General features: G+C 40.2%; 1 protein-coding gene and 2 pseudogenes across 1 annotated transcript in view; 2 read left to right on the forward strand and 1 right to left on the reverse strand.

The window, feature by feature from the left end:
- Nucleotides 1-7,158: 7,158 nt before the first annotated feature.
- Nucleotides 7,159-7,550, reverse strand: LOC116098395 (annotated as a pseudogene).
- Nucleotides 7,551-9,752: 2,202 nt separating this feature from the next.
- LOC116100028 lies at nucleotides 9,753-10,938 on the forward strand (annotated as a pseudogene).
- A 9,039-nt stretch (nucleotides 10,939-19,977) lies between these two features.
- LOC116100029 (vomeronasal type-2 receptor 26-like) overlaps nucleotides 19,978-23,916 on the forward strand; it is a 33,448-nt gene continuing 29,509 nt past the window's right edge. The window contains exons 1-2 of the mRNA XM_031384080.1: nucleotides 19,978-20,192; nucleotides 21,315-21,612. Coding sequence (XP_031239940.1) covers nucleotides 19,978-20,192; nucleotides 21,315-21,612 — 513 coding nt within the window. The remainder of the gene's footprint in view (nucleotides 20,193-21,314; nucleotides 21,613-23,916) is intronic.

The following is a 23,916-nucleotide window of genomic DNA, read 5'->3' on the forward strand; positions in this document are numbered from 1 at the left end:
TTTGTATAAAATGGCTCTAACAAATCAACAATTATGCTGTATAACTGAATCCAGAAGTGTCTTCAATACAACAGATACAAGAAGACTGAAATAATTCCTTGCATTCTATCAGATCACCATGGACTAAGGATACTTACTCAAAGCTTTGGGCATGCAATTAGGTTTAAGGTAAGCACAGAGAAGAACTCCTGCAAATGCTAACTGCAGTCAACTCTAAGACAGGGTGCTGTGTTTAAAGGTAATATTTCCTGGAGAGAAGAATGTGACATTAGACCATACTTATTCAAGGCTGCAGAAGTGGCAGCAATCCAAGGCAAAAAGAAGAGTAGACCTATTGCCAACTATACTGTATTTTCAATATGCCACAGTTTTATATCCTCAAATAGAACTAGGGTTTAAGGGATATCCTTGGACATCAGTGGAAACTGTAAACCAAATTATCTTTTAAATGTCCCACCAATGTCTCTGACCTCCATTATATGCCTGAAATTTTACTCCTTTGTTTCTCTTCCCCTATCATTTATAAATTCAGATAACTCATTAAGTGGTTTCTCTTGACTCTGAATCCCTAGGGGTGCTACTCAAGTTTGTATGTGGCAATGATCTAACTTCACACCCTTTGCTAGTTGGACATGGAGTGAGCAAAGTTCTCTGAGCTTCAGTTCTCTATTAGAACTGTTGTGAAGAAATGTTCTCAGGCCAATTCTTTATTAAAGTTTGTCTCAGTTCTTCGTGAGCATAGCTCTGACCACACTGGATTTCTGACTCCCAGTTGTTCACTTTTGTATTTTGCATTCAGTTCATGAAAAAAAGTTGAAACATTAGATTCAAAAACAGTGGAACAGAAAATATAACATAGGAAACATGAAGGTTCACAGAAAATTTTACCAAGGATTTCTGGGTTTGCTGTCTAGTTCGTTAGTCAGATTTAAGGCATGCTTTTAAATAATCACAAAATAAGATAGTTTACTGTGCCTTGCCATGAATCAGTGATATTAACTTTACAACTAATCACTGCATTATAGTTTTGTTTTACCTATTTGAATAGTGGGAGCTAATATTTATATATTCAGTTACATACATTATATAACTGAAATCTCTTTTTCTCATGAAAACATAAGATTATATTCCTCATATTGGGGGGAAAAGTAAGAAGCTAGCATCTGAGTTGTGAAGATATACATGTATGCTTCATCGAAATTCCTTAGTATTACTTATAAATGGATAAAATTATCTAGCCTGCAATAGAAGTAAAACTTAAAAGCACTTAATCTTGTCTTAAACAAGATGAGCTTCTTATCATTCAAAGTCTGAAAATAAGAAGTCAAATGAATGTTTAGTTACAGGTTGATGTCATATATGACATGGAGCTGACAAGGGCATCTACATTCATAAAAGAAACTTTACTAAAAGTCAAAGCACACATTGCACCGCACACAATAATAGTGGGAGATTTCAACACTTCACTCTCTGCAATGGACATGGAAACAGAAACTAAACAAAGACACAGTGAGACTCACAGAAGTCATGAAACAAATGGATTCAACAGATATCTATAGAACTTTTTATCCTAAAATAAAAGGATATACCTTCTTCTCAGCACCTCATGGTACGTTCTCCAAAATTGACCATATAATTGGTCACAAAGCAGGCCTCAACAGATACAAGAAGCCTGAAATAATTCCTTCCATCCTATCAGATCACTGTGGACTAAGGCTACTACTCAATAACAACATAAATAATAGGAAGCCCACATACACATGGAAGCTTAACAACATCCTACTCAATGATAACTTGGTTAAGGAAGAAAGAAAGAAATTAAAGACTTTCTAGAGTTTAATGAAAATGACCCGAAGCTGAAATTGTAGAGAATGTGAAAGATGCATAAGATCATAAAATTTACATCTTAATAGAAGAAAGAATTAACTCCAACATATACCAAAATGTGAACTCAGTTCAATAAAAAATTGGAAGTGAAATTGGATGGAGACATTGCAACAGGGCCAATATTTTATAAGGTGAGAAACATACAAGTCAAAGACTGTTCTTTATGGAACGAACTTACTTTTCTTACATAAAGTTACAGAGGAAATAAGTGAGAGGGAAGGAGGGAGGTGGGAGGGAAAGAGAAAGATAGAATAGGAAAGAAGGGCATGCTAAACTTAGTGTTGCATACCTTAAATACTAATTACTCACTTAGATCACAGTTTGCTCTCTATCTGAAGAGTTCCACGTCAATCATGACTATGTAGTGAGATTCTTATTCAAACAACAAAAACAGCAGCAGCAGCAGCAGCAGCAATAACAAACAAAAGCAAAATAAGACATCATAGGGAGGTATAATTTAGTTCTGATAAGATGGGAGACTACTTACAGGGACTGATGGCATTTGTATAGTTGTGGGAAGAGGACCTTTTGTTCTGAAAACTATTATTGTACCATATCTGGTTATTGGAGCTTGAAAAATGACAAATGACACTGTATCATGTAGGATTGTAATGTATTGTGTTCACACTGCCTCATCTATACATATCACTTCTCTAATCAGAATAAAATTTCTTAGTAAAATCTAATTGTATGGTTGCTTTCAATTCCTATTCAAATTGTTTCTCACTAGGGCTTAATTTGTTGCTGACTGCTGAAGGCCTACACCTTGCTCATGCCCACAGTTATGCTGGGGCCACATCTCACAAAAGCACTATATTCAAAAGGTCAGAAGATGCCCCACATATTTTCCATCTTTAATAATCAAGACAATTTATAAGAAGACAGACACAACTCCTGACTAGAAATCATATAAAACAACTGTGCTATTAAGCTTGGCAGAATTGTATGCAAAAATCCAGAATCAAATAAAACATGGGCACAGGCCTCAGAAAGACTGAGTAATAAGGAAACATCAAAGGGGATACATGAGTCATCCTGGAAAGAGAAAATAAAATTGATTCCAGCACTGGCCTACATTGACATGAGCACCTCCTGTGTTTCCTGGCACACAAAGACTTTCCCAGTCTCAAAAGATTTTCTTCAAGACAGAGATGTCTCGTGCATAAAGATTACATAGTCTAAAACCTTCCTATTCTTGTCAAGATATTATAAGGCTGGTAAAATAAAAGTAGCCAAAAATACTCCAAAGAAATTTAGACTGTGGTATAAATTCACAGGTGTTTCATGCTGTAAGTTCTTCTAGATTCCTGCCTTCTCTTGCAATTTTCAATAAGCTTAGTTGGGGAGTTCTTCCTTTTAAGAAGTATTTTTGGGTGAGTTTCTAAGACCAGAACAGCCAGCTGGGAGGCACAGGCCCCACGAGTCACAGGGGAGTTGCAGGGCTGCAGGGACAGGATCTTCTCAGCTTCTGAGTGACAGAGGTGGATCAGTGACCTTCTCTACCCCTTCCCTGCAAGTGGAGGGCCTACCTCCAGGGAGTGCCTTAACCCAGAGACTCGGGTGAGAGCCGCCATTTTCTCTCTGTTGAGTTTCTAAGACCAGAGGAGCCAGCCGGGAGGCACAGGCCCATGAGTCTCAGGGGACTTGTAGGGCATCAGGGACAGGACAAGCTCTAGTCACTAAGAACTGTATTTGGTGTTCTGTCTGCTGTATTCAAGATGACATCCCATATCATGTATTCCTATTCCTGTCTCATATCTTCTGCTGATATCCAGTCTCTGTCATCAGTTATAATTCAGCATCCTTACTCAACAGTTAAACATTCTACATTTTTCTCAAGTGTTTTAATGAATTAATAGTTTCATTATGTTGTCTTCACATACAGAAATCATTCACAGGTTCCCCTTCTCTTTGTTTCTTCCTCGCCTTGTTTTTCTATTGCTTGGCTAGAAAGGAGTCCACCTAGTCAAAATGGAGCAGGTATTTTAGCTGCATGTTAACTAAAATTGCATTTCAACATGAAGGTAAGTTATTGAGAGAACTCAAGACAGGAACCTATAGTCAAATACTAAATTAAGGACTATGGGGAGAGCTACTTAATGGTATGTTCCTTTTACTTTCTTATTGTTCTTATTGCTGGAGGTTTCCCATGGAGATCTTTTCCCCAGCTTTGTGAAGGAACACTTGCGAAGGGAATCGAGCAAGCACGGAAGGGGTCATCTCTGCTATGTCTTCCAGATAGCTCTGTTTCTCTGCACTGCCCTGTACTGAGTCAGATCAGGCTGGGCCGACAGGCTGACTAGCCAGTGAGAGGTGCAGCACAGTTTCAGGCCGTGTTTCAGGAGAGCAAATCTCTTCCCAAGTGTTACAGCTCTAAGAACAGAAGGCTCAGACCATGGAGTAGATCTTTCACGTGCTTTACTTCCCTGGATACCATACATATCTATAGTTTTGGGGGTCATTCAGATTTTGGCAGCAGTTAGTTCTCATTGCTTTGGGCTGAGAATCTTTATTTGCATGTAAGAGGGCTTGACCAATATTACAACCCTCTCCTGCTGGGGCAGTTGTCAGGTGGTTTGGGGTGAAATCTGAGCCATTGGTCTCAGGAGTTATCACCGAACTCCTACCATTCCTTGTGAACAAATTTACTTTGCTCAGTGGGTCTCCAGGATTCTAAGATGGCCACTCTACTGGACTCCAGCTATCAGAACAGCCCACTGCCCCACAACTCCTCCCTTTTTTTTTTTTTTTGATAAGGGAGAAGTGTCATCAGAATAACTGTCTACCATGTCAGGAACGGTGTTTGATACTGAACCAGGACCTGATTGGTGGTGATTTTTGCAATGTTATTCATTTGCTTCTTTAGAAACTTAATGAGACAGGGTGCCAAGAGGTGTAAGACTACAATTGCTAGTATGGGGCCAAGGAGGGGGAAGAACCCAGGCTACCAAGGGGTTAGAGTACCAAGGGGTATGGATATTGGGATTATAGCGTGCCCAGAGGTCCCTCTGAGTTCTTTAAGTGTTTGTATATCTTGTTCTACCAGCTCAGCTTCATTGACATAAAAGCAACATTCCTCTCCCAGCAAAATGCAAGTCCCTCCCTCCCTTAGGAGGGAGTAAGTAAGTCAGCAGTCAGTAAGTCCAGGGTTCTCCAGTTTTGGAGAGCAATTCCTGCTAAGGAGGTTATCTGGCCTTGAAGAGACTCGAGGGTGTCTATAGTGGAAGCCATCGCCTGGTAAAGCTTGTCTTGTAAGTCGCTGGCTAGATGTTGTGTTTGGACAAGGGCTGCTCCAGCAGGTCCTGTTGTACCCAGTGATACAGCAAGGCCTAGTCCAGTGAACAGAGGGATGAAGATCTCTCTCTTTGTTTGGCTTTCTCCCATCTGTAAAGCGAGTTCTTCAGGTTCATAGAAATAAACCTGGGGGACAATCATCACGGGGTTGCAGGAGCCTTGAAAAGGGGGGTTAATGCAGGCACCTGTAGTGCCTTTGCACCAGAGGAGGGCAGAAGGGTTAACACATACTGGTTTGCTGATGGTGATGTCATGGACACATGTAAGATGAGGTTTTGAGGAGGGCCCTACAAAGCAAAGAGGGCAGGGTAGGTCAAAGAGAGGAATGTCCTGTGCTTTCCTCATGGGGAGGGTTCCCTGAAGGTGATAAAAGGAAATGTTATTGGGGATGGCTGCTAATAATGGTCGTCGGGAAGCACAGAAAAAGCATTGGGAGGAGTTGGGATAAGTTGTTAAGGGAAGGAGGTCAGCTGCGTATTAGAAGTTTTGTAACCAGGAGAGGATAGCCTACAGCTCCTTCTGAGACTGATTTACCTGTTGGATAATATCAGCATAGGTAAAGGATGATTTGGAAGCAGGAACGAGCTCATGGGAGATGTGTAGGTCAGCAGCTGGGTATTTGGCATAGCCATTGGGGTTAAGTTTACCTGTGACTCCAGTCCTCCAACGTTCATCCCATGGATCATCGATGGAGAGCTGAAGATGAGTGTTAAGGTTAGTGCACATGTTGCTGCCACTATTGGTGGATTCTATTCTGCAGCTCCAGTATTTGCAACTTCCATGTATGGAGACCTCTTGGAGACATTCACCTGTGTTTCAGTAAGGAAAACAGAGAAAGAGGCTGGGGGTAGTAGAGATGGAATCTGGGTGTAAAGGGATCTCAATCCTGGTTCGACATCCTTCGAGTGGACAGTGTTGGGTCCCTATGATTTTGTTGTGTACATTGTAAGTTTCCCTAGCATAGAGTCTCCAGTGGTAGGTGTTGGGAAGGCGAAGGAGAGGCTGGGCAGTAGCAGAGTTAGCATGAAGAATAACAAAAACAGCCAAGAGAATAGAGGAGAGGGGGGCTTACTGAGGGCACATGGCCTGGGCGGCAGTCACCAGGTCATGGATGTCTTTCCAGGAGATCTTGTTGACCTTCTGGGTGTGGTGTATCCTCTGCCGCCTCCTCTTCTTCTACTCTCCTTGATCTGTCAGTGAGAGGCGGGCCATCTTCTTGGTTGGTGGGGTGGTGTTGGACATTTCTAGCAGGAATCCAGATAGGCTTAGGTTGGTCCTGTAGGAAAACACAAGTGAAACCCCTTCCGGTTGTTAGGAGGGGGTCTGAACCCTTCCAAATTCCATCTAGAGGGTTTCGCCATCATATTAGAATAAGGGGGTGTTAATTTTGGTGTATGCCAATGGAGGGAGATAGGAGGATGTTTGGAGTTTTTGTAGATATTAAATATGTTTAGGGTAATCAGAGCCATCATTAATTGCACATTAGGAGGATAGGTAGTTGCCTTTTGTTTTAGGAGTTGGGCTTTTAGGGTTTGATGTGTTCTTTCTATTATTCCTTGGCCTTGGGGGTTGTGGGGAATTCCTGTATGATAGACAATTTCCCAATGTGTGCAGAAAGTTTTGAAATGATAGCTAGTGAAGGCTGGACTATTATCAGTTTTAATCTGTTGAGGAATGCCCAAGATGGCAAAGGTGGAGGGCATATGGTGAATCAACCTTTTTGAGTTTTCACCTGTTTGGGTTGTAGTTTAGGTATCATGGTAATTGCGGTTGCATAGAACGAGTTTGTTAGTGTTCCTTCTCTTTCTATTGTATGGAATAGTTTGAGGAAAATTAGGATCAGGTCTTCTTTGAAGTTATGATAGAATTCTGCACTAAACCATCTGGCCCTGGACTTTCTTTCGTTGGGAGGTTTTTAATGACTTCCTCTATTTCCTTAGTTGATATGGGCCTGTTTAGATAGTTTACCTAATCTTTTTTTTTTTACAGGTTCAGCGCTTTATTGGACATGTTAACAAATGCAGTTTAGTCAAAAAGACCAAAGCCCATGTCATCTTCTGATTCCTCGGACTCTTCCTTATTTGCTTCCACTTTCTCTCCTCAGCTGGGGCAGCAGCAATAGATGGAGCAGGGCCACCAGCAGGCGCAGCTCCAGCTGCTGGAGTGGGCCCGCCAGCGCCTACATTGCAGATGAGACTCCCAATGTTGACATGGGCCAGGGCCTTTGCAAACAATCCAGGCCAGAAAGGTTCAACATTAACACCCGTTGCTTTAATGAGGGCATTGATCTTATCCTCTGTGACTGTCACCTCATCATCATGCAGGATGAGGGCGGAGTAGATGCAGGTGAGCTCGGAGACAGAAGCCATGTTGTGGACTGCCAGCACAGTGCTAGTCTATGAAGTGAGGGCCTCACCCGAATGCAGCCTTAGCCTCCTCGGAAGAACCGAGCACCTTGGTGGCAGCTGAGGAAAGTGTTTACCTACACCTGATTTAACTTTGGTATGTGATATCTGTCTAGAAAACTATCCATTTCATCTAGATTTCCCAGTTTTGTTGAGTATAGGTTTTTATAGTAGGATCTGATAATTTTTTTTAATTTCCTCAGTTTCTGTTCTTATGTTTCTATTTCATTTCTGATTTTGATAATTTGGGAACTGCCTCTGGGGCCTTTAGTTAGTTTGGCTAGGGGTTTATCTCTCTTGTTGATTCTCTCAAAGAAGGAGCTTCTGTTTTTGTTGATTCTTTGTATTGTTTTCTTTGTTTCTCTTTGGTTGATTTCAACCCTGAATTTGACAATTTCCTGCCTTCTACTGCTCTTGGGTGAGCTTGCTTCTTTTAGTTCTAGAACTCTCATGTGTTCTGTTAAGTTGTTAATGTGAGGTATATTCGGTTTCTTTGCCAGGACACTTAATATTATAAACTTTCCTCTTATTTCATTGTGTCCAGTAAGTTTTGGTATGATATGTCTACATTTTCATCAAATTACAGGAAGTCCTTAATCTCTTTTTTTATTTCTTTACTAATCAAGTTATCTTTGAGTAAAAAGTTGTTCAGTTCCCACTTGTATATGGGCTTTCTGTAGTTTTTGCTGTTCTTGAAGACCACCCTTAGGACATGGTGATCTGATAGGATGCATGGTATTATTTCAATCTTCTTGTATTGGTTGAGGGTTGTTTTGTGACCAATTACATGGTCGATTTTGGAGAAGGTACCATGAGGTGCTAAGAAGAAAGTATATCCTTTTGTTTTAGGCTGAAATGTTTTTAAGATGTCTGTTAAATTTGTTTGGTTCACACAACCACTATTAGTTATCTGTTATCACTATTTAGTTTCTGTTTCAATGACCTGTCCATTAATGAGAGTAGGGTATGAAGTCTCCCACTATTATTGTGTGGGGTTCAATGTGTGTTTTGAGCTTGAGTAAAGTTTCTTTTATGAATGTGCATGCTTTTTCATTTGGGGCATAGATGTTCAGAATTGTGACTTTCCCCTGGTTAATTTTCCCCTTGATGAATATGAAGTGTCCTTCTTCATCATGCTTGATAACTTTTGGTTGAAAGTCTATTTTATTGGATATTAGCATGACAACTTCTGCTTGTTCCCTGGGACCATTTGCTTAGAAGAACTTTTTCTATCCTTTTACTCTGAAATAGTGTATAGTTGTTATTGAGGTGTGTTTCTTGAATGAAGCAATATGATGGATGATTCTTGCATATCCAGTCTGTTAGCTTAAGTCTTTCTATAGGTGAGGTGAGTCCATTAATATTCAGAGATATTAAAGAGAGATGACCATTGGTATCGTGTCCACCTCGACCTGCAAGAAAGACGCGACCCACGAGCTCTTTTAGCAGTTTATTTAGGAAACTTCAACAGTCTTCAGCACCAAGGGCAATGCCCTCAGCTGTTAAAACTTCAGCACCAAGGGCAACGCCCTGGGCCGTTAAGCACTCCCAAGCTTAGCCAATCCCAATGGGCCACGTGGCAAAAGCGGATAGGTCACCAAATGCGGAAGCAACCAAGGGCAGTGAGCTTAGCCAAATAAGGGCTTTGTTTACGAGACAGCTCGCTCTTGGGGTGATAGAAGCCAGTGCCGTCTCTGGGCATGGTTCAAGTGGCTCCTGACACGTTGGTTCCTGATATCTTTGGTTTTGTAGGTAGCTTTATGTGCTTATGGCTCTCTCATTTTGAGTTTGTTGTAAGATGCTTAATATCTTGTCTTTTCTTTGGTTCCTTCTAGGATCCTTTGTAGGGCTAGATTGGCATATTGATACTGATGGAATTTTGTTTTGTCCTAGAATATTTTGGATTCTACATCCATGTTGACTGAAAGTTTTTTCTGGGTATAGTTGCCTGGGCTGGCATTTGTGTTCTCTTGGAGGCTGCATTACCTCTGATCAGGCTCTTCTAGCTTTCATAGTCTCTGTTGAGAAGTCTGGTGTAATTCTGATAGGTCTACCTTTGTATGTTACTTTGCCCTTTTCTCTTGCAGCTTTTGCTGCATTATTCTCTGTCTGGTGTTTTTTTTTGTGCATGTTTATGACTTTGTCACCCTTGTAACTAAGACAATGATGGGACAGATGGTAACCACCCCTTTGACTCTGATGTTAGATCACTGGTTGGAGGTTAGGGGCAGAGCACATAACTTGTCACTTCATATCTGTCTGCTTTTCTGAAGTGGGATTGGCACTTGTGATAGAGACTAGTATCTTTGTGTGTTTATTCTATCTGGCCCCTGCTGTGTACTGGGGTAGCTGGTTCATTTCGGCAGCCTTGGCAGGCATGATTGAGCAACTCTGTGATTTGGCTTTGATTATCTGTGTACCTGATGTCTGTTACTGGGCCCAGTTGTCTTTGTCATGTACCTGAAAAGGTCGAGTTGTTTGTGTGGTAACAGTTTTTCTGTGTATGTTTGGACCTTGGACTGAGGACTTATACCCCCCTTGACTGATGGACAGTGTTGAGTCTAGGGCTGCTGCCGCTGGGTCTTTGGGCTGCTCTTGGGGGAACCAGGAATAAAAATGGTGTCAGCAGGAATCCCGTGGTCCCAGGTTTCCTGAAAGGGCAGTCATTAAACATGGAATCGGTCCCACAGTGGGCAAAGAGTTGGAGGTAGGGGCCCAGTCCCAGGCACTGCAGTTCCAGTTCTTTCTGGACCAGATCTAGATCCCTGACCTTTTCCCCATCCAGGCTGGCCACCCAGATGGTGACCCCAGCCTCAACCCCAGACATAAGCGGAGGCAGAAAGTTTATGTCTTTGGAGCTGGCCCTGGGGAAAGCCCAGCAGCCGACCTGCTGCACCAAGCCATGCAGGCTCTGGAGACGAGCTTGAGACCCACTTCCACCACACCATCCCTGACCTGGCTGCTCAGCTACACGTGACCCTCAGGCTCAGCCCAGCAACACTTCACCCAGGTATCTGACGAATTTTTCCAAGGGGGACCCAACTGGGGACGTCTTGTGGCATTCTTTGTCTTTGGGGCTGTCCTATGTGCTGAGAGTATCAACAAAGAAATGGAGCCATTGGTGGGACAAGTGCAGGACTGGATGTGGGTCTACATAGAGACACGCCTGGATTTCTGGATCCACAGCAGTGGGTACTGGGAGTTCATATCTCTATACAGGGATGGAGCCCTGGAGGAGGCAGGTCTGTGGGAGAGGAACTGGGCATCAGTGAGGACAATGCTGACAGGGGCTGTGGCACTGGGGGCCCTGGTAACTGTAGGGGCCTTTTTGCTACCAAGTGAGAAAGTCTAGGGACAGTTGGGGCTAGTTGTGATTAGGGGCCAGGAGAGTTGGAACAATAGAAAATGCCAACTGGGTGGTCACAGAACAGAGAAAGGCAGGGGAAGGTAGTGTGTGTGGGAGCCAAGCATGTCAGGCAGGTGGCAGGGAGAGTGAGCTGGAAACATTGAGGAATGTATCAAGGCCAGGAACCCAGAGGGTAGAGTCATCCCATGGCTTGGAGGGAGATGGGAGGAATCCTGCCCATATCATGGGCACACAACTCCCCAGAACATGGCTTATAACACCAAGGACAGTGAACTTACTTAAAAGATCTGTGTCTCTAGTAGATGAATGGGATTTAGAGAGCCTAGAATTCACCTCCCTTAGGAATGGAAGCTTGGTAATCAGGTGATTGTATGAAATGGCTGTTGCTGTACAATGTATTTTGTACATTCAATTGTCTGTCTGTTACTGGGCCAGTGAGAGATGCCTTCCCTGCTGGTCCTTGGTCAAATGCACCTGGAACAGCTGGTGCACTCTTAGCATTGGCAAAATAAGGAATTTTATATTGTCCTTTATATCAGAAGTAGAGACTTTCTTATTTGGAAATTTTGAGGAACTGAGAACCCAAATACCTCCCAGATAGATCTCTTTAAAGGTTTTGTTTTAGTGTTTTTGTGAAAAGATGCTTGAAGTATTTACACCTTCCAGAAAGCTAGATTCCAGAGAATCAAAATATATCTTGCTTGCACTGAAAATTTGTTTTGAGGTTCATATGTTGCAGAAATGTATAACCTTGGTGAATTACTTCATCAGACGTGCTAAACTGGCCTACTTGAACTCCTGGTGTCCTGAACTTCATCCTGATCCAGTCGGGAAATTGACATCAGAAGACTAATTCTGTTTTTCCATCCCCTCCTCCTTATATCTCAATGCCCCTGTTCAGCTTGAAGAAGCTATGACGAGTCATCTACCCAGTTCCCTAAGCTTTGGTGCTGGAGAGGGTTGTTGATAGGTTGTGTTTTTAGAAAATGTAAAATGGTCGTATTTGGAATAGGAAAAAGTAGCCATATTTAATTGTATAGCTATAATCTCATTTAATAAAAAGCCTTATGATTTGTTATTGAGTTAAAGTCACATGTTCTTATGTGGTATAGAATTTTTTTTTGATACAAAATCAATGTTATCTTTGGTAAAAGGGCCTTCTGATAATATTTACCCTGTACTGAAAATGATTTGATTGGTGTATAGACAATTAAAACTGGAAGCATTGTGTGACTAGAATTTGGTCAGGTATTTGAATATTTCTTAAGATACATAGCTTATTTCCAGGTTAGTTCTGAGTTTTGTATCCTATGTTTGTAGTAATTATTGGTAAAAGTTGAGACTTGGGTTATAAACCATGTACATCTTAAATTGGTATGCAAGAAATGAGTAAGAGCTTTTAAATTGAGAATTTGTTGTTACATTAGTGTTCTTATTGACTGAGAAGTGTAGTTAATACAGTTCTGTTGTACATACTTCAAGACCAAAAGATGAAGTTTTCTATATTCACTTAAGAGATTTCTGTAAGAGTTGTCTGTAGGCTTATAAATAATTCATTTATTTCCCTAGTAGACAGGGCTTAGACCCAGTCCTTCTTTTACTGCTATCACAGACAGATCTGAGAAGTTTAGACCTGTGAGTTTAGAGCCAAATTAGCAAATTCATGGCTCTGAGATTATTGTTAGGGTGATTTCAAGATTTTAATTAAAAATAACTGAGAGTAGTTCACAGACAATAATCCAGATTACTTTATATAGACAGTTGATTTTCAAAAACATCAGAAATCCTCAGAATATGGCATTTGATATTATTTATTCATCTGGATAGAGATTTGTCTGTGCCTGAGAGTACCCCTTTCTCAGACTCAAAGAAGAAACTGAGCATCATTAGAGCTGCTCCAGCTGTGGCTCCAACTTTTGCAGCCACTAGGCAAAAGTTGCCTCTTCATCTGCAGACAATACTGTCCAAAAAGGACACACAGGCCTAGGACAGCTTATATCTGCTGAGACAGAGTAGTCAAGTCGTTAATGTTCCTGGTTTTCAGACATTCACAGGCCAGAAGGCTGAAGACTGATGCTCCAATGTTTTGAAGTAAGGACTGTCCAGGGGTCCAGGAGTCTCTAATAACTGGCAATATTTTTGGAGTTGAAAGACTACGAAAGTTAGAAGAGATGCAGGGCAAGCTGTTAAAACAACTAGTGCAGGTAGCTGAGAAAGTGTTTTATAAATGGAGAAAGACAAAGGAAAGTTGCAGAAAGACTATGAAAGGGCATAGTGAAGAGATAGAACATTTAAAAGAAAGTCTTTGAAGATGGAGTCTACTGTGAGAGTCAGAAGGAGTAAGAGGCTAGAGAGCTGAAGAGAGATAAGACAGAAAAGAAGAGAAGCTAGGAAGCTTGAGAGCTAGTAAGATAGTACCTGGCAACAGAAGAGAATTCCTTGCTAAAGACCAGTGTGTGTACTGCAAAGAGAAAGGGTATTGGACAAGAGATTGCCCCAAAAGGCTTTTGGGTGGGTCAGATCCCACAAACCCATCAACATCTGTGTAATAGTTCATACCCTCTAATAAAGTATCTAACTGGGTACCTCCTCTCACCCTTAGACAGCTAGTGGGCCTGTGCTTCAGTTACAACCTATGTAAGTTTAGAGATTCTAAATGACAATCATGACTTTTGTGTTCCGGTCCAGATAGAGCCTAGATTGCTGTACCACCCTTATGAAGATGAACTGAATTACTGGGATCCTGAGGCTAGAGACTTAGAACAGAGTTAAGAGTTCCCCTGACAGTTATGTTGAGACTGGGCTTAAAGACAGAGAGATAGAGAAGCACAGCAAAACTGGTTTGAGAGTTGGTTTAGTAAATCTCCATGGATGACTACTCTGGTGTCTTCCCTTGCTGAAACTCTTTTTGATCCTACTCGTGCTCTAAACTATAGGTTCATGAGTGCTGAACAGATTAGTTACTTTTATTAGAGAGAGAGTAAGTGCTGTTGAGATTTTAATGTTACATCAATAATATTATACTTTGCAAGGCCAGGAAAATCTAGAATATGATGATACTGATATTTAGTCCTATGATTAGAACTATACACTAATAGAAGTGGGGAATGAAGGGTAGAAGAAAAGATCATCTAATAGAAATATATAGTGTATAAGCTTTTACTTAAAGGGCATGGAAAACTTTCTCTGAAACAAGCCAAGAATGTAGGCCGGCTGGTTCCAGAAACCAGTTGACCACAAAGGCAGACATCTAGGTGGTTCCAGGGAGCAGTCAATCACAAAGTGAATGACAATGACAATGATAAAGCCACATTCTTGAGAATAATGAGTATGCAGGATGTTTTCCTCATGACCCTGACTCCTGACTAAATCATGGGTTGGGTCCCTCTGAAATTTTCCACTGTTTTTATGTTTCCTTGGTTACCCCCTCACTCCCCCTCAGTTTGTGTTTTTTTCCTTTAAATAACCCACACTTCTCGTGCTCTGGGTCGAGCTCCTCTGCCCCTGCAAGGGTTACAAGCACATCCCCAGTATACTGCCCCCCACCCCGAATAAACCTCATGCTGTTTGCATCAAGATTGGTCTCTTGTGAGTCTTTGGGTGGCCGTGTTCTCCCGTGACTTGAGAGAGAATCTCCCCTCGCAGGGGTCTTTCAACAACCATGTCTTCATGGGGACAGAGAAGCTGCTGATCTGTTGCCCTGACTGCAGTAGATCTCCTGGGAGGCCTTCAGATTGTTGGGTCTTCAGTGGTGCAGTCAAGCTGTTGTCCAACTGTTCTGAGTGCAGCTGATCCACAACTGCTCTAAGTGTAGTATGTCCTCTACTGCTCTGAATGCAGTAGGTCCTCAATTGCTCTGAGTGCAGTAGGTCCTCAACTGATCTGGTGCACAGCCAGTCCTCTAGGATGGGTTGGGATATTTTGTCTTCACTGGAGTCAACCAATTAAGAATCTGCTCCACCAGAAAAGCCCGGGTGGCAGGAGCACAAAGGAAGGAAGAGGAGTTGTATTCAGGATGACCTAATACAACTTCAGTGTACTCATAACTTTCTGAGACATTTTATCATCCTTTAGTAATCCACTTGAATACGTGTTAAGCATGAACTGTGGTGTTGACAGTGCTGTACTGCAGAACATAGTCTATACATGTTTCCTTTCCTCTACTATGTTGGTAATTTTGTTTGAGTTTCTATGTAGAATAAGTAAATCATTTCCAGTATATATAAATTAATCCCTAATATATGCAAATCATTCCAAATTCACATACAACAATCCTTCCTTTCCATTTCTTCTCTTTGCCAGCCTGAGTGCTATATGTCTGGTCTCAACCAGTTCTGTGTATTAGGTCCTGTGTATGCTAACTCTCACATCTTTCTTTCTTGATTCACTTTCATATTTTCCAGACTGCATCCTTGAGTTGAAGAAAATTTAGTTTGTTCAGTGGTGATTTTTCATTTGCCTGACTTGGATATTAGTTTTCAGCAACTTTATTAGATTATCTTTTCTCTTTTCCAGATATTTTTCCTCCTCCAAGTTCTAAAATTTCTCCACCAAATGCCTGTTTGCTACATTCTATTTAGAGTCAGAATTGATTCTTATTGCATCTACCTGCTTTTGTGAGCTTTGTTTGTGATTATTAATGATTAGTGGTCACTTTATACATCAGAGCAACTCTGACTTCTGGTTGCTTGTCATTTTTCTTATTCTCTTTGATTCATAGTATTGAGAATTTATAACCTCATAGAAGTACTATATTTGTTTGTTCTCTCTCTCCATGAGTCTCTCTCTCTCTTTCTCTGTCTTTCATGTGCATGTGTTTGTATGTGTGTATTTGTGTGTGAGTACGTGAGAATGTGCTTATGTTTGAGCATGTATGTATGCACGTGTGTGTGCACACATATGTCTGTGTTTGTGTGTTTGTGTGTGGCATGTGTGGTGTGTGTTAGGACTGTACAAGGAGGCATGTCAGATCACCCAGAGGCCAGATATTCTTCCTTCATCATTTTCTACAGTTACTTTGAATCAGTGTCTTATACTGACCTGGAAGCTTGTGATTTTGAGCTGACTAGTTAGCAGGCTCCAGGCATTTACCTGTCTCTACCTTGTTATGTTAGGGTACAAGCTCACCCAGCCATGTCTGACTTTTTATGGGAATGCTGAGGACTTTAATGCAGGCCCTTATGTTTGCAGAGCAAGCACTTCCAACTCAAAGAGCCACCTCCTCAGCCTCAGGATTAAATATATATCAGATTCCACAGTTTTCATCTGATGGTGAGGTCAGCTCCTACCTAGACAGCAAGATACTGAACTAAATCCTCCCACCCCCAATAAACTGCCTGAGCCAATCTTCCTCCTACCTAACTATTCAGTTTGTTGCCATTGTGACTTTCCATTTTGACACCTTCCTGCTGAGTTAGCCTTGAGCAGTCCTGTTCACTTGCCTGCAGACTATGTGAGATACTGTATAGCTCCCTATTCTCAGCCCTCAGTAGTAGTAGGTCAGTTTTAGATGATCAGTCCTCTCCTGAGATGGCAGCCTCCCTCAGCCCTGTTAGTAACAAAGTATAGCTCTTCTGCTTTGTCAGCCAGTCTCTAGCTGACACCTGGACTGGAGGCCAGAAAGAACCCTGGGCTTGTCCTGTCAGCAGGACAACAGGACTCTCCAAGACAAATCCTTGCCTTATCTTTTTGATGTTATTTTTCACACTTCAAACATATATATTTTTAAAAATTTATGGTTTAAAAGTAGTTCACTGAGACTTTTAGATATAGGCTAAATTAACATATTGATTTTAATTAATAAAAATTATTTAAATTATGTTTTATTATTTACTTTCATGGGACTCATGAACCCATTATTAGAGTTTATAAATATAAAAAAATCACTATGTGTCATTTATTTAAATTGCTTATTTTTGTGCATTTACTAAATATTGAATTTTTTTATGCTACTGTTTCCTTCCACAAAGTATTCATGTTGGCTTCATTTTGTGCTACTTTCTTTTCTATTCCTTTTCCTTCTCCCTAACTATCCATCTTCCCCAATGAATTAACATGTATTGAGTGTCTGTATTCAATTATCATGATTTTGGATCCAATAAGTAAAATGTTCACTATACATGTAAACTCAGATGCCAGGGGAGAAGTCAGTGCACAGAGCCATGGTGTGAGCTGAGGATTAGGGAATAACCTAGTGGGCATCCATCTGATTTTAGGAGATTATTATTTAGGTAATTTGTGTTGAAAGGGGATCAAGTCCCAGCCTGAGCCATTGACCCCAGGATATTCTGATATCACCAGTGTAGAAAGAGATAGAAGATTCAGTAAGGCAGACTGATAGTGTTGTCCAAACCTTGCGAATATGTTACTTGACTAAAAAAAGAATCCTGAAACTCATTAAAGAGCACATATTAAGTAAAAAAATTGTTTCATGTCAATATTAGATTAAGTGAATTAAATTTGATAATTGGTCATTTGGTATAGCAGATTAGCTTATTAATGATCTAGTCCACCATCAACCCCAGAGGCAATGACGTAAAGAGCATACAAATCACAGTGTAGACAACTCAACTGAAGTTTTCTGGTAAGAAGGATAGCAGTGTGAGGGGGGTGACCAGAGAGTGCTGTTAGGAGACACACTTTACAATAAGCATTGCAGTAGATAGTCAGTCATCTATCCTATGCAAGCTTATTTTAGGATCATTGAGTATAGACTAAGCATTACAAAAGGACACAAGGCATAGTACAAAGAAAAAGATCCATTTTGTGTACACAGAAAGAAGTAAGTGAAATAGGTAACAAATTGGTATTTCTTAGCAGAGTTATTTAACTATTCCATATCTCCTAGAATACATAAATAGAAATAGTAAGCCAAATCATTTGAGAATAAACTGAATTGTCTTGTCTTAATGTTGGCTCTTGTTAGCCATGAGGTGCTAGGGTTGCCAGAGGCCGAGAGTAGCCAGCAATAGCACAGGATGGTACAGTTTTTAATATTTCCCACAACAGGTGGCAAACCAATGTGTTGGCCAAGAATCCACTAGAAATTTCAGATTATTAGCCTGAGAGTTAGAGTTTTATTTTCTAAGTGAGAGAAAGCTGGCCATGGTCCAAGTCATGTGGACTCAAGCATGGGAACCTTGAAAGAAAGGAAGAGGACACTGAGGTCCCTTCCTGTGGAAGGAGACAAGATGGCTACTCTGAGTCAGAAAGCAGGGGAAGGGAAGCTGCCTACATCTTGGGGCTGATATTGATTTAACAATGAATTTATAAAATTTTGATTATTTGCTTTTAGGATAGATTTATATACAGATCTTATCCAAATCACATCAGGAATTTCACCATGGTTCACAACTAGGATAGGGAAAATTAATCACTGATTCCAAGTAGAGGACAGTGACCATTGCCAGCTATGAACAGGTATTAATTAATAGAAGTCTGTGGCTCCAGGTAGAGAGCATAGCACATAGATAATATAACAGGATGGCTGCTCTAGGCAGAGAACTTAACAAGTAAAAACTAAGTGCTTCCTACAGGCAGATATTAGTGAAAGTCTGAAATAATTGCTTTATAGATGGTATAAAGGTACACTTGCTCTAATAAATCTTACAGGATACTAAAATTCTGTCTAATATGGTCTCCATGGGAATTTTGGGTTGATTATCCTTATATTACAGATGAGGAAAAAGGCCTGACAATAGGTTTTTACAATAAGCAAAGGTAGGGAGATTGTAGGAAAACAATTGTTTTAAGGGAGCTTTGAAGTCCTGCGCGATAACTCATATTCTTTGAATGTGAGCTCCACAGGAATTTTGGGTTAATTTTCTGGCATGGCAAAATAGAAAATTCCTAAGAATAGTCACATATAGTATTTTAGTTTACTTTATTTCTTTTAGATTGTTTTGATTTTCAAAATGGTTATGATTTTGAGTTTTGTGGTTATATTATTCCCCAGGAAGAAAGGGAACGATACAAGCTTTCCTGGTTGCTGACTGAAGGATGTGCTGATTTGAGAGAAAGGTTTTGTCTTTGCATTTTTAGAAAAGGTGACTAGTGCCTATACACTTTCCAGAGTTATATGTATCAGACATGACAAAGGAAGACCCCCAGAGGACTAGTTTCCAGAGAATCAAACAATAAGGTTATCTTGATACTAAAATTATGTTTTGAGACTTGTATATTGCAGAATATACAGCCTTGGTGGTTCTCATGATCAGACATGCTGAACTAACCTGCTTAAACTTAACTATTGGATTTTCAGCTGGATCTAGTCAGGGCTCAGGCATCAGAGTCTAAAATAATCGTTGGTGTAGCCTTCTTTAGGTCAACCAATTTGTCATTTACATTCTCAATATCTCTGTCCCAAATGTAAGGACTTTCCTTTAGAAACATTTCTAAAGCTCAAACCATACATTTGCTGTCACACAATGATAGTGAGATACTTCAACAACCGTCTCATCAATGTAAAGGTCATCCAGACAGAAACTAAGCAGAAATAATGGAGCTAACAGATGTTATGATTCAGATGGACCTAGTGCATATATGCAGAATTTTTCACCCAAACACTGAGGAAATATCTTCTTCATGACTTAATTATGTTTCCACTGGTTAGTCTCTCTTTACCTTGAGAACTTGAGAAGTTTCAGCTCAGTGAGTGTACACACCCTACAGATGTTTTAGAGGACTTCACACTTGTTCTGAGTCGTGTGTTTTCCTTCAGAGAATCAGGATTCCCAGGTGCCACGTGAGAGGTTCCTGAGCCCTTGGGCACTCACAGTGAGTCTGTGAAGATGACATAAACTAGGGCTAAGGAGTTGAAAAGCAGATTATACTCCAGGGAACTGAGGGAGTGTTTGGATACTGGTGGGGCTGAATCAGGACAAAACAATGCTTTATAACCTTGATCCACACTGACCAGATAGCCACATGTTTTATTTGTTTGTTGATACTCTATCAGAATCAATTAGCCCAAGATTCTCAACTGAAGAGATAACTGGGTCATATCAATTTTTTATCAATGTTAGTATGAAATTACTCATTGCTTTCTCTCCTTTGATTGTTCCCATTGTATTCCAGGAACAAATTTCTTGTGTATATTTAACTAAATCTGCTTCTTCTGGCTACTATCAAGATGCGGATTTTGTAATTGGAGGACTCTTTTCCCTTAGAGAGACTGCTGGAGATATTGAACATAGATTGGACTTTAAATATACAGTTGATCCACTGGATGTTGTTTATGCGTAAGTGGTTGGCTTCTCTCTTTAAAAAATATTGTTTCAGGATTTAATACATGTATAAAATATATGTTGATCACACTCACCTCTAGTACTTCCTTTCCAATGTCTCCTCTCTTCAACTTCATGGAGTCTCTGTTTTATTGTTTCTTTGTCTTTGTCTATGTCTCTCTTTCTCTGCCTCTCTGTTTCTGTCTCTCTGTCTCTGTCTCTCATTTTTAAATATATCGTGTTCATTTACACATAGTAGTACTGCAGGAATATAAGACATCATCTAGAGTGTAGGCAAGCTACTAGGACAAACCTCCCAAGGAAACTGACTGTCCCTTCCCCAGCAGGCACCAAATGCCCTTAGCTACTCAGCCATGAGTGACTCTCTGTGTGTCTCTCCCCTACTCATGCTGAATACTCTTAAATATGCAAGAAGGTGTTGAAAATACTTTGCAGTAGATAACAGTTTTTCTTTTTTTTTATTTGTATTTTACTGAGAACATTTTATTTTTCCTGTTTAAATTTACTTGACACTATTTTTAAATTACTATGTTTGATCAAGCACTGTGTATTTTCCTGAGGTTTATCCTATTTTTGAAGACCACAAGAAATACTTAATTTTAATGTTTTCTCTTTCCCACATGTTTACGCCTCCATTTTAATATCTCAGACACAAATTGCACAGTAAGAAGTGAAAGTTGGACTTTTGAAAGTATGTGGTGGTGCAAACCTTTAATCCCAGAACTTGAGAAGCAGAGGCGTGTTGACCTCTATGAGTCTGAGTATCACCTAGTCTACATAGTGAGTTTAAATTCAACCTGGGATGAACAAGGGAGACTCTGCCTCAAAAAATTCAAAAATAAAAAACGGGAATTTGATAATAAGTTGTACTATGAATCTTCTTTTTTATGATTATTTTCTCCACATTTTAAATATAAAATATCCTGCTTGATTCTTGGAATATCATGTATATTTTTATATGACCTCGATTGTTATAAATAAAAATTCAGAATTTAAGAGGAAGCATGGGAGAAACTGCATGGAGAAAAGAGAGGGAGGTAACTGATGTAATTATATCTTAATTAAAAATGAAATTTAAAACGAACATAAAAATGTCTTTCCAATTATTCCTCCTAGGGATCTCACTAAACATTACCAGCACATTTTGGCAATGGTTTTTGCTATAGAAAAGATCAATAAGGACCCAAATATTCTATTCAACATGTCCCTGGGATTCTATCTCTTCAATGTTGACTTTATTGAGATGAAGGCCGTGGAAAGTTCTATGGCTTTGCTCTCAGGAGAGAGCCCCCCAATTCCTAACTACAGCTGCCGGCCTGAGAAGACTGACAAGCTGGTTGCTGTGATAGGAGGCATTTCAACAGGAATATCAACTCAGATCTCCCGAGTTCTAAGTCTCTACAACGTCCCGCAGGTACACAAAGCATCCTGATTCTTACGTGAAACACAGTAATATAGGACTAAATGCTAATTAATCCAGTCATTATTTATTGATTAAATATGGGACTGCTTAATAATTTACTATTTTGTTATCATTTTAACTCTGGAATAGTTTAATCAAAAGATGAAATAATGTTTGTAAAATAAATGTAATTTCAAAACTTTTAAAATTGCAAAAAATATAAATAGAATTGATGTCAGCCTGTCAGCCTGTATTCTTACCACTCTAAGAAAATTTCCTTTGTCATTTACCATTGTTAATACTGTCATTCTTTTGTATCCAGGTTTAGAGCTTCACAAGGTATGAGGACTCTAATAATAATTTTACTCAGGTGTCTTCAGTGTTATGACTGTGGATATATTCCTCATTATTTTACCTTGGTTTTAGCTCAGACTGCCATATACAATTTATTTTTACTAAGGATCATGAGTCAGACTTACCCTGCCTGAACATTTGAGCTGTTTGTAATTTTCCCCGGTTGGCAGGGAAGTTTTTACTTTTGTCTTTGTTTAAAATTCTTTCTGTTGATCATTAACAATTTCTTATAAACAATGTTAGAAAGGTAGTATTTATAAATCAATGCATCTTAATTAGTAGTAAACTTGAAAAGGGTTACATAGAATTATATTAGTTTGCAAATAAAGGTGGTCCAGTGCTTTATATTCCCTTCTATTCTCAGTGAAGTAACTTAAATCTTAGATAAAATGAATTAGGCTGCCATGTTGGTTCATTTTTTTTTTAATTTTTATCTATTTGTTTATTTTTTCAGATAGGTTCTCACTATGCTAACTTGCCTGGATTTGCACATACTATGTAGCCTAGGATAGCCTCACAGATTCTCCTGCCTCTGCTTTCCCAGGGATGGGATTAAAGGCATGCACCACCATTCCCAAAGAGATTTTTATTTTATGAGATTTTGTGAGTGTATTTTAGAAAATTGATTATTTTAATTATTTATATTTCAAATATTGTCCCCCTCCCCAGTCTCACTTCCCCAAATCCTCATCCTTTCACCCCTCAACTTTGACTCTAAGAGGGTACTTCCCTAACCACCCACCAAGTCTTTCCTCACCCCTTCAGCATCTCCATCCACAGAACTAAGCATATCCCCTCCCTTTGGTGCCATGTAAGGCAGTCCTCTGCTACATATGTAGCAGGAGCCATGGATCCATTCATGTATACTCTTTGGTTGGTGGTTTAGTTCATGAGAACTCTGAGGGGTCCGGTTAGTTGATATTCTTCCTATGGGGTTGCAATCCCTTTCAGCTCCTCCAGTCTTTCCCCTAACTCTTCTACTGGGGTCCCAGGGCAGGCTTTGTCCAATGACTGGCTGTGAGTATCTGCATCTGTCTTAGTGAGGTGCTGGCAGAGCCTCTCGGAGGGCAGCCATACTAGCTCCTGTCTGCAAGCACTTTGTAGCATTAGCAATAGTGTCAGAGTATGGTGTCTGTGATTGGGATGGATCCCAAGGTGGAGCAGTCTCTGGATGGATTTCCCTTCGGTCTTCGCTCTATTTTTCCCCCATGTTTCCTTTAGACAGGAACAGTTCTGTGTTAAAGATTTTGACATGGGTGAGTGGCTCCTTTCCTAAACTGGCAGTCATGCCTATCTTTTGGAGGTGGTCTCCTCAGGTTCTTTCTTCCCTCTGTTGGTTTTTGTGGCTAATGTCATCCCAACTGGGTCCTCAGAGCTTCTCACATCCCCGGCATCTGAGACTTTCTGGTGGTTCATCTCACCTTCTTTTTCTTTACTGGGGAGTATTCTGAATTTTGCAGGTAATATCCACTCCTTAGTGAGTTTATAGCATGTATATCCACTTGGGTCTGAGTTACCACACTCGGGACAATATTTCCTAGTTTCTTCCATTTGCCTGCAAAATTTGTGAAGCCAATGATTTTAATAGCTGAGTAGTATTCCATTTTCTAAATGTACCATAGTTTCTGTATCTATTCTTCCACTGAGAGACATCAGGGTTCTTTCCAGCTTTTCTGGAAAATAGCTTTTTTTGTCTGTTATAAATAAGGGTGCAATGGTCATAATGGAGCACATGTTCTTGCTATAGGTTGGAGAATCTTTTGGATATATGCCCAGTATAGCTGCATCTTCAGGAATTTTATTTTTCTCTTAAATAAGTTACTACAAAAACTCAAGAAGAAGGAAGACCAAAAGGTGGACATTTCATTCCTTCTTAAAAGGGGGAACCAAATACCCACGGAAGGAGTTCCAGAGATTAACTATGGAGCAGAGACTGAAGGAAGGGCAAGCCAGCCTAAATAG

This window comes from Mastomys coucha, unplaced genomic scaffold (assembly GCF_008632895.1).
Source record: "Mastomys coucha isolate ucsf_1 unplaced genomic scaffold, UCSF_Mcou_1 pScaffold20, whole genome shotgun sequence".
Classification (NCBI taxonomy): domain Eukaryota; kingdom Metazoa; phylum Chordata; class Mammalia; order Rodentia; family Muridae; genus Mastomys; species Mastomys coucha.